At 47.9% G+C, this 11355-nt stretch overlaps 1 protein-coding gene across 1 annotated transcript in view; it reads left to right on the top strand.

Annotated features, from left to right (window-relative positions):
- Positions 1-11123, top strand: part of DUSP4 (dual specificity phosphatase 4) — a 15031-nt gene extending 3908 nt beyond the window's left edge. Inside the window, exons 2-4 of the mRNA XM_015425703.1 lie at positions 6550-6686; positions 8951-9170; positions 10525-11123. Of these exons, the coding sequence (XP_015281189.1) occupies positions 6550-6686; positions 8951-9170; positions 10525-10910 (743 nt within the window). The 3' untranslated portion in view covers positions 10911-11123. The remainder of the gene's footprint in view (positions 1-6549; positions 6687-8950; positions 9171-10524) is intronic.
- Positions 11124-11355: the final 232 nt, after the last annotated feature.

Below are 11355 nucleotides of genomic sequence, written 5' to 3'. Positions count from 1 at the left end.
AGGAATGCAGTTTAATTTTTACAGAGTACTTGACATGGGTGGTTTTGATCGATGGCGGGTAATATAGAAGTCCCGTGGATGTGGGCGGGTGGCACCGTTCAGCCCATGCTTAAATCTAATTGAAACTGAGGGACTTTTTCTTTCTTTTTTTTAAAGCATAACTCTGGATTATAGCCTAGTTGGGGTCGAAAGCTGTTTAGCTGGCAGAGTGATTTGGCCTAAGGAATGCTCTCCTGTGGTTTGGGTAGCTTTGCAGCTTTAGGTGGCAGATTATGTCCTTGGCTGTTAGGAAAGGGAGAGCGGGCTTGCCTATTTGCACAGATGAACCAATGAAAGCTGCCTTACACTGGATCAGCCCATCAAAGTCAGTATGGTCTACTCAGATGGGAAGGGGCTCTGCAGGGTCTCAGGCTGAGGTCTTTCCCATCACCTCCTTGCCTGCTCCTTTTAACTGGAGATGCCAGGGATTGAACCCCCGGGGCCTTCTGCGTGCCAAGCAGATGCTCTGCCAGTGAGCCACAGCCCCTCCCGTGCAACTGAGCGCCTGGGTGACATCTCTCCCCGCTTGGCTGAAAGGCTGTGACTGTTGACCCACCTTAACAAAAATAAATAAATAAAACCAGACCGATGTCCCTCTTTGTGCATCAGGAGTGGTTTTTGGTCTCTGTAGCGATGAAGCCACTCTGGCAGCACTATGGGGAGGGCTCTGAGTCTTGCTTCTGGCACCAGGCTCTGAGTCTTGCTTCTGGCCCACCTATCCACCACCAGGCTTGGGCCGCTGTTGGTGAGGCACAGGCAAATCCCTAGTGGGGCTTGGGCGTTTCAGAGAGGTGGCTTTGATATTTCCTGCCTCTGCGTCCCGGCCTTGGTATTCTTTAGAGGTTGCCCTTCCAAGTACTTGCCAGGGTCGGCCCATTCTGGGTGCGAATATCTGCATATTATTGGTGGCCAAGTGTGCAAATGGCCTCCTTTGAGATTGTTATTGGTGGGCCCGTGCCTGAAATGGATTTTCCGCTGTGCAAGCCGCTCGGTTGTAATCAGAACCGCTGCCTTCTTCCGAGGTGGCTGTATTTTTTTTTTTAGCCGTTATTGCGTTTGTCAGGGCTTATTGGCTTAGGTCGGCAAATCTGCTTTTGAAAGTTGAGGCCTGCACTTGAGTGAGAGCCCTCGAATGTATTCTTGGACGTGGGCAGCATCGGCCAAACTCTCAAGAAGATATAGCAAAAAATGAAACCCCAGTGATGTGTGGGCGGGCTTTGACTCTGCCATGACTGACAACCAGAGTTAATTACGCAAAGTGGCCTCTTTGGCATAATTTATTCATTCAGGGCAGAGCATTTGAATTGTCTGCCTAAATTAAAATACTCCATTTTAAGGGACTGGACTGAGGGATGACTCTTCTTGAACATCCAACTGCAGTTTATTTTCAGTTTCCTTTTGCTGTTCCATGAGTTGGGCATGTTCAAGAAAGTGACTTGAGTTGTGCTATGGGGTGTAGGGATTAGAGTGTAAAACTAGGATCAGGGTGACCTAAGTGCGAATCACCCCATTGCCGCGGAAGCTTTGCTGGGTGACCTTGGGCCAGTCACTCTCTTGGCCTAATCTACCTTGCAGGGTGGTTGTTGTCAAACTAAAATGGAGGAAGGGAGAGGGAGAGGGAAGAAGAATGGGGTATAAATGTCTAATTAAATGGGGTGCTTCTAAAGATCACAATAAAGAGACGAAGAGAAGGGATTGGATTTATACCCCATCCTTCACTACCTGAAGGAGTCTCAAAGCGGCTTACAAACTCCTTCCCATAGCAGACACCCTGTGAGGTAGGTGGGCCTGAGAGAGCTCTTTCGAGGACTGCTTCTGAGAGAGCAGCTCTGAATGAAATTGTGACTTACCCAGGGTCACACCAGCAGCTCCATGTGGAGGAGTGGGGAATCAAACCTGCTTCTCCCAGATTAGTGTCCGTGCTCCTAACCACTGCACCAAACTGGCTCTTAAAGACACTAATTACAACAGATTAACGCCCAGGTATACCAAAGTTGTATTAAAGGCCTTCCTGAGTGCATAATTGGCTTGTGGCTAAGCTGCAATGGGACAGAGTTCCACAGTCTAGGGGGGTGGCGGTTGAGAAGGCCGTCACCATTATCCCTGCTGGAGGCACCTCTGAAACACATTGCAGGTACTGTTAGTCGGATCGTCTTGGGTGCCGTTGGAGTGCAGGTGGCACTTGAGAGTCTCTGGAACTGATTCTTAGAAACAGAGTCGGAAGGGGCCATACAGGCCATCTAGTCCAGTGATGGCGAACTTTTAAGAGACCGAGTGCCCAAACTGTGACCCAAAACCCACTTATTTATCGCTAAGTGCCAACACGGCAATTTAACCTGAATACTGAGGTTTTACTTTAGAAAAAGACAACTCATACATTAACTTAAGATGATCCAAACAAAGTAAGGAAAGCAATCCCAAATGCTTTCATTTACTTAAAATTATTTGGCAGAGAATTTGACACTTTAATGATGGTCTGGGCCTGGCTGGGGCGATGGCACGCATGCCCACAGGAAGGGCTCTGAGTGCCACCTCTGGCACCCGTGCCATAGGTTCACCACCAGTGATCTAGTCCAACCCCCCGCTCAATGCAGGATCAGCCTAGAGCATTCCTGACAAGTGTTCATCCAGCCACTGCTTGAAGAGTGCCGGGGAGGGGTTTTTAAAGTGAAGAAGTGAAGGGCTCTACTGGTCGAATCCAGCACTTTTCACTAGGCCCAGAAATGTAGTTGACACCAGAAGCAAGAGGCTCGTTTTACCCTGGGTGTTGCTTTCTGAGCCAGTGAAGTTTTCAGATGGCCTTCAAGGGCCGCCCCAGGTGGAGCCCATCGGTGTAGTCCATGCTTCAAAGTCAGAAGGGAGGTCCAGGTGATCTGTGAAGTTTGATACTGGTTCCTGGAACTTTGGGATGTTCCTTCTCGTCCTGCACCACCGGACTGTCTTTTTGTTGACATATCCCCCCCCCCCCCCCCGGAGAGAGACTGTTGTTAACTGAAAACTCAGTCAAAATTAGTCACGTTGACACGCTGAACTTAGTCGTGACTAATTCTTCCCGTGTTTTCAGTAGCATTTAGTCATGACTAACTTCAGCTTAATGTTCAGGCAGCAGTACAGCTAAAGCTTGCGAGTGTAAAGGGGGAGACAGGCTTTATGATGCAATTGTGGTCGCGCTTCCTTTTTAGGACTTTTGGTTGCGCTCCAGGGAGAAATAATGTGTTTAGGGTCTGACATTTAGAAATGCAGCCATTCAGCATGGATAAATTGAACTTAACTTCTCCAAATGCTGGAAGGAGACACTGCTCTGTCTACGGAGTGCGTGCGCATTAAGAGCTGTCAAGTTGCTTCAACCTGTGGTGCAATTAGCAGTGATATGCAAATTTTTGAGTTAACGCAGAATCCTTCATCAAGTGGAGGCAAAAAGCCTATTCCAAACTTCAGCTGGAAGTTGGACAGGTACTTGCCTATTGTTATTGCTGGAGTTAACCGCAGTGGTGAATGCCAGAAGAGCGAGCTTGGAGTCCGGTAGCACCTTAGATGCCTGACGAAGGAAGCGTTGACAGTTTATACCCCCCAAAATCTTGCTGGTTTCTCAGGTGCTCCTGGAATTTCTCCTGAAAACCAACTTGGCTGCCTTCTGAAAGAATGCCAGGAATATTAGTCTGGAATGGGGAAAGCTGTCTTAGACGGCAAATCTTCCTACTCCACATTTTGAATAAGTAAAGGCTTCTCGGAAGAACTGCTCTGCTCACCCCGAGAGAGATAAAAATAAGGCCGATGGTGCAACATCAGGGTAGAGTACTCAGTTAAATTTCTCAAGGACAGAAAAAGCTCTAGCGGTTTTGTACGTAGCTGATATTTTAGGACCTGGATTTTAACTTTGAATGCAATATCTTATTTGTATAATTTTATGTACATATGTAAACTCAGTGTTGTTATTACGTATGACAGATTCCCCTGACGACGCCTGTTGGTGGAACGCTCAGGGGATTTTTTTGAAATTTAACTGAGTAATAACACATATTTTAACCCAATTTTGCACCATTGGCTTTGGGCCTTATTTTTTTATCTCCTGTGACTGGTGCAGTTCTTTATTTTCTTGTCTCATTCCAAAAGAGAAGATATTTCATAGTCGTTACTTTGGTGCTTACCCAGATTTCTGTTTTTTTCCATTGGGGGGGCACCTTAAGACTACCCTGTTTCCCCGAAAATAAGACCTACCCAAAAAATAAGCCCTAGCAGGATTTCTATGCATTTGTGGTATAAGCCCTAGTGTGTCTTCTTGAGAAAAAATAAATATAAGACAGTGTCTTATTTTCGGGGAAACACGGTAGAACTGTTTTCCAAAAAAAGTCCCGCTTCTCCCCCCCCCAAAAAAAGATCGGTAGCTGAGCACATAGTGCAGTGGCGGAGTAGCAGCCACCACTGCGGTTACCTGGCAACCCGATGGATGGATTCCCTGGTGTGGTTGTTTGTGATGCTGGGAAAAGAGCAGTCCCTGTCTCCCCTCCCCCCAGGGGCTTGAAGTACGCCTGGGATCTTGGCACAAGGGAAGGAGTGACTGGCAGCTCGAGGTTAGGAAAGTATGAAGTCATTGGTGGCTCAGTTTCACAAGAAGAAGAATGGAGGGCCCGGAGTGTAAATATAGATTACAATTGCACCGACGTTCCAGGTGGAATAGGAAGGAGTCAGCCTGCTTGCTTAAAACCGATGCAGCCGAGCGGGCCTCAGGAGGCATTCCATCTCCTAAGGGAACTGCCGGCAGTTTCCGTCAGCACCTCTAGCTTCGCGTGCGTGTACTTTTAATTCTCACGGGTATCTTTTTATTTCTTTAACTTAGTAACCCGTCTTTACCCAAAGCAACTTAGTTCTTCTTTCCTCTGTTTTATCGTCACAACAACCCTGTGAGGGAGGTTAGGCTGAGAGGGTGAAACCGGCCCAAAGTTAGCCAGCAGGCTTCCTGGATCCTAGGTGACTCATTTCTAACCCTACGCCACTCTGGCTCTCAGTGTATGTGGGCGACAAGAACGAAGCCTTCTGTCACGTAGGGGGTTTTGCCGTAAGCTTAACTATTAAAAAAAAAGAAATTATTTTGTTGGTGTGCTGGTTGGGGGCCATGGCAGCCTCATTTGAAAAAAAATTATCTCCTGTGTGCCTTGTTTTAGACTCCCACTTCTGCATGTTCAAGGGGCTTGTGGGACTGTTTTCTTGTGTCCGAGACTCGATAGTAAAAGTGAAGGCTGGAGAATAATTTGCAGAAGTCCGTGTCTGTGTTAGCAGTGGCTTTGGACCCTGCAGTGAATTTGTTCTAATGGAAGGGAGAATGTGATTTTTGCCAGTTCTCTCCTCCTGTTGCAGGACTCCCAGCTGGTTAATTGTGAGGAATTTCAGAAAGACAATATAATCCTGAAGAGGAACGGTTCCCAAACAGTTTCTGGTCTGTCATTTCAGACCGAACCGTTTTAGAACCGTTTCCCTACGGGAATTTATTTGTAATTTCAGACACAAACGCTTCTGTCCTGTTTAGGAAACGGGGCTGAAGCGTTTTACCTGAGCCGCTTCCGGTTCCGGTTCCGATGCGCTTTTTCCCGCCGTTTTTCGCCCGCGCGGGCGATCTCCGGCTTTTTTTGGGAACATTCGTTTTATAGCATTATAGCGCTATAACGCAACAGCATTATATCAACCCCATTGAAATGCTCTAAAGCGAGTGTTAAAAAAACAAAAGCCAGAGATCGCCCCCACAAAACGGGTTTAAAAGGGTAATGTGAAATTCCTCAGAGTCTTGGGCGGGTGCCCCTCAGGAGCAGAATTTCAAGGCGAGGAACTCTCATTGTATTGATGGAAATACCTCAGTGGAGATTTACTGTAGGGTACAAGCCAATAGCTGTGGCTTCCACAGTCATTCACATTACTCAGTCTTTCAGACGACTTCATAGTGCTACCTCTGAGGTCTCTGTAACCCTTCGCACCAACACCTCTATATGTCTCTGACATTTTTCTAAAAAGGAAGCACCCCACACTTCTCAGTTGGAATGTTTATGAACATTCTGTAGCACTTCAGCAAGTGTGCCAGTGGCTGCCAGGGCCTCATTTTGCGCAACCTGCGCCCCCATCTGTTTCAGCCAACAGCCATGTGGGCTTCAAGGCCTGCTTCTAGCTCACTTCTGTCCAGTTTGCTCAGTTGTTTTCCTTCAACAGTACGTCATCTGTGGTTCTAGCCCAGCCATGCTTCGATCTGTTATTTGTGATAGCAATAACCGGTATATGACTAAATTATCGTGGGATTAAACGTTTCTTTTTAAACGAAGGGAATGCTGATGAAGATGGGAGAGGCTGGGCTCAAATGGGACTGCCCTAGGGAGTTTGGGTGGCGGCGCAAGACTTCGTGCAAACGGTGTCGCTAGGGATTTCCCCCCCCCCCACATTATGGGGGTCAAATGTAACCTGGAGTGTTTTGTCCTCCACTAGACCAGTCTCGAGGTGCTAACATGTTGGATTCACTGACTTTTTCAGGTGGCTACGAGAGGTTTCATTCAGAGTATCCAGAATTCTGCGCAAAGACCAAATTTCCCGTGACGGCATCTCCTCTGGCCTCTGTGGATGTTCTTGAGCACAGCTGCAGCTCCTGTGGAACCCCCCAGCACGATCAGGTCAGCTTTCCTATGCTTACCAGGTTTAAATTTAATTAGTCTCCAACAGGGCTTTTTTGGTTTTTTTTAAAAAAAAGTCCAGCAGGAACACATTAGCATAATAGGCCACACCCAACAGCAGGACCTCATTAGCATATTAGGCCACACCCCTGATAGCACCACTCATTAGCATATTAGGCCACATTCTCATGTTACCAGAAGTGTGGTCATCCAGCCACACCCACCTTTTGCTTCTTATTCTGTTTACCTTGTTTGTTGTCAAAACCTAGTGCTTTTTTGTTGTTGCAGGAACTCCTTTGCATGTTAGGCCACACCCCCCTAATGTAGCCAATTCTAATGAATTTCTACTGCTGGGTGTGGCCTGTTATGCTAATGAGTTCCTGCTGGGTGTGGCCAACTCGGGAGCCAGCCGGAACTCCGTTCCTGTGCGTTCCTGCCCAAAAATAGCCCTGGTCTCCAAAAAGCCATTTGTAAGTTCTTGCAGAGGACAAGGCCCGGGGTGGGGCGGGGGTGGACGATTTGGGGGAAAGACCTCCCCCCCCCCTCAAGGACTTTTTAAGTGGCCATCCGGTGATTTTGAGAAGCAGCAGAAAAAGAAATATTTTTTTCCATTTCAGAAAGAATAAAATGCTCTTAAAGATAAGATGTCACTTGTTCAAAATGTCCATTTTTATGTAAGGCGGTCCCGGAGCATTAGACAAGTGTTCCTTTGTATGCTTTCAAGGTTATTTTTTGGAGTTTTTCCCATGGCGTCAGTTTCGCAGAAGTTTGACAGCTAGGCTATTTCACATCCGTCCAGTGCTTTCTCTCTGCAAGCACGCTTCTCTTGTCTGGCAGGAAGAGATAAGTAACTCTTCCCTGGCTCTCCGCAAAAGATGTGGAGCCTCACCGAGGCCTTATCTGTTACAGAGAACCAAGCGTCCAAACAGGATTGGCTCAAGGTCTTGTGTGTTCCTCTTGGCTCAGAAGCTAAGTGTCAATTGCATTCCTTCCTGCCATTTTGGAGTGGTGTTGCTGTGACACTTCAGTCAAGGCAGCATGATTGAAATCCATATTCGCAGTCTTAAGGGGAGTAACTGTGATCCCATTGTAAAGGCTAGGAAGAGCAATGCTCTAAAAACAGAAATGATTTAAAAAGTTGTTCTAATATATGATGTTACAGTGAATGCCCAAAATGTGGACACTGCAGAGAACTGATGGGAAACAGTAGACATGAGCAATTGGTTGCTTGTCATTCAGAAGTGTGCTCACTAAACTTCAGATTTTGAAACCGTTTGCTCTAGCCTTGGCATTTGGGGCTTTTGTGTAGTCAGTGTCATGTCAGATTAGAATTCAGCTTGCCAGATGATTCATTCACACACACTCAGCCTAATCTACCTCACAGGGCTGTTGTGAGGATAAAATTGGAGGAGAGGACAATGGGGTCTTGGGGGGGGAGAAAGGCAAGGTACATATTAAGTAAGTTAATAAAATTCTGTAAAAACGTGAGGAAATTACACAATGTGGTACAGCCTTCAGCATCCTTGTTCTTTTTTTAAAAAGGCAAGTTTCTAGCCCCTGTCGCTTGAAAGATTATGGTAGCAAATGTAGCAGCAATGTCTGAAGTCTCAGAAGCTAAGGAGAGTCTTGGCACCATTACCATTAGTCAGGGCTGGATGGCTTCCACAACAGTTCATGGAAAATGAAAACAATAATCTGGATAATTAGTACATGTTGCCAAATGTTAGGAGCTGTGGTGGCTCAAGTGGTTAAGACGCTGAACTGCAGGCTGTGGAAGGTCAGTAGTTCAAGACCCGGGTGCCACAAGACGGAGTGAGCTCCCGTCTCACTAGTTCCAGCTCCTGCCAACCTAGCAGTTCGAAAGCAAGAAATTGCAAGTAGATAAATAGGGACCACTTTGGTGGGAAGGTAACAGCGTTCCGTGCGCCTTGATGTTTAGTCATGCCGGCCACATGACCACGGAAACGTCTTCGGACAGCGCTGGCTCTTCGGCTTTGAAACGGAGATGAGCACCGCAACCCTACAGTCGGACTCGACTGGCTTTTGAGCAAGGGAACTTTTACCTTTACCTTACCAAATTTTAGATATCTTTAAGCACAAAGGTCTGGCTCTTGACTACCCGACCCGCTATAATCAGAAGCCGCAGAAGTCATTCCAGTTGGGTTTTCCTCCATCAAAAGCTCCCTGGTTTTTGTCACCGTGTCACACTGACTTCTTCTCCCCCCCCCCTTCTTCTTTCTCCTCTTTCTCCTCTCCTGGAGCAGGGTGGCCCGGTAGAAATCCTTCCTTTCCTGTACCTCGGCAGTGCGCATCACGCTGCGAGAAGAGACATGCTGGATGCTTTGGGGATCACAGCTTTGTTGAACGTTTCGTCAGACTGCCCGAACCACTTTGAAGGACACTTCCAGTACAAATGCATTCCGGTGGAAGACAACCACAAAACGGACATCAGTTCCTGGTTCATGGAAGCCATCGGATACATAGGTACGCCCAGGCTTTGAGGGGGTAAAGTCTGGGTGCTGGGAAAGGGGATAGTTGGGAGAGAGATGGATACAGGCCTGAAGTTCAGAGTTTTAGAGCCCAGCTTTTACTTTTGGAGCTATGTTAGTTCTCCAGCTAATGGAAGAATATCTAAGGCAGCTGCTGTCCCGTCAGACAAAATGCTGGTGTCCAAAGCATGCATGGTAGCCCCACCAGGGCTTTCAAAAGATTCCTGTTCTTACGTTCCCTAACTTGGCTCTCAAAAGTTAAATCCAAGCAGCCAGAACTCAGTGCATGTAATACTGGGAAGGGGGGCTGTGGCTCAGTGGAATATCATCTGCTTTGCATGCAGAAGGTCCCAAGTTCAATCCTCGGCATCTCCAGTTAAAAAGGATCAGGTAGTAGGTGATGGGAAAGACCTCTTCTGGAAACCCTGGAGAGCCCCCGTCACTCTGAGCAGACAATACTGACCTTGATGGACTGGTGGGCTGATTCAGTAGAAGTTAGCTTTGTACCCTTTTTATTAGGACCAGCCAAACAACACAAAATAGTGTGAACTTTTTTGACTTAACCAGAATTCTTCATCAGGCTGGACGTTGCCTCCCAAAAATTGTTTTAAAAGAGAGGAAAATTCTGTGGGACAAGATGATGTCAGGGATGTTCTAGGCCAGAGGTTCCCAAACTTATTTGGCCTACCGCCCCCTTTTCAGAAAAAAAAAAATTACTCCGCACCCCCCCAGGGGGTGGTATTGCTCACTTTGGGAACCAGTGCTCCAAGCCTGATCCTGCTTTGAGCAGGGGGGCTGGACTAGATCAGTGATGGTGAACCTTTTAAAGACCGAGTGCCCAAACTGCGACCCAAAATCCACTTATTTATCGCAAGGTTCCAACACGGCAATTTAACCTGAATACTGAGGTTTTACTTTAGAAAAAACAACTCATACATTAACTTAAGATGACCCAAACAAAGTAAAGAAAGCAATCCCAAATGCTTTCATTTACTTAAAATTATTTGGCAGAGAATTCGACACTTTAATGATGGTCTGGGCCTGGCTGGGGCAATGGCACGCGTGCCCACAGAGAGGGCTCTGAGTGCCACCTCTGGCACCCGTGCCATAGGTTTGCCACCACTGGACTAGATGGCCTATCTGGCCCCTTCCAACTCTGTGATCCTATGAGTCCTGGTTATATTGCTTTAGAGGCTTTCAGGTTACACCCGGTGTAACTGTAATTTTGGAATGACAAAGACGACGAGAGTAGCATTCAGCTGAGCAGCCTCCAACTTCTTAATAGTTTTCCAGGCCGAGTTTTGAGTGTAACGGGAGCTGACGCCACCACTGTTCTCTCCTTCCCCCAGACTCCGTGAAAGCGTGTCATGGCCGGGTCCTCGTGCACTGTCAAGCGGGCATCTCCCGCTCCGCCACCATCTGCCTGGCCTACCTGATCATGAAGAAGCGCGTGAAGCTGGAGGAGGCCTTTGAGTTTGTCAAGCAGCGCCGGAGCATCATCTCGCCCAACTTCAGCTTCATGGGACAGCTGCTCCAGTTCGAGTCCCAGGTGCTGGCGACGTCGTGTGCTGCCGAGGTTGCCAGCCCCACGGGGACGCTACGGGAGCGGGGGAATACCGCCTCCACCCCCACGTCCCAGTTCGTCTTCAGCTTCCCGGTGTCCGTGGCAGTGCATTCCACCCCCAGCAACCTCCCGTTCCTGCATAGCCCCATCACCACCTCCCCCACTTGCTAGACGGGGGGCCGCCACAGGTTGCGCCCCGATGCCGAACAATGTCTCACGGCCTCCTGGTGGCCGACAGATTAAACTGCAATAAAGTACTCTGCCCAAACCCAACAGCCAGTTGGAATCCATCCAAAGAGGGCGCAATAAGGGCGGAGGCTGCTGCTGGAACAGAAACTTAGGGAGGTGGGGCGGGAGGAAGTTCTAGTGTATCCTTGGCTGGGATGTCTTACCTCATTTTTTAAAAAGCTTGAAATTGTGAAATCCTTAAATTGTTGAGTTTTGGTGTTGGGGGGGGGGAGCGGGTGAGATGCTTCAGTTTGGCCCGCTGTGGCTGAAGATGTGTCTCGGTCGTGGCAGCGTCAGGCTTGTCTGAGTCCTGTTTAGCTGGACTGATGTGGGTCTTTGATGTGCTTGTGTGCCTCACGCCACCATTCCTTAGCTGTGGCTACGGCTG

Source organism: Gekko japonicus, unplaced genomic scaffold (genome assembly GCF_001447785.1).
Source record: "Gekko japonicus isolate JY-2015 unplaced genomic scaffold, Gekko_japonicus_V1.1 scaffold1416, whole genome shotgun sequence".
In the NCBI taxonomy this organism is placed as follows: Eukaryota; Metazoa; Chordata; class Lepidosauria; order Squamata; family Gekkonidae; genus Gekko; species Gekko japonicus.
Note: the sequence above shows the minus strand (reverse complement) of the source record. Positions and strands in the feature narration are given on the sequence as shown.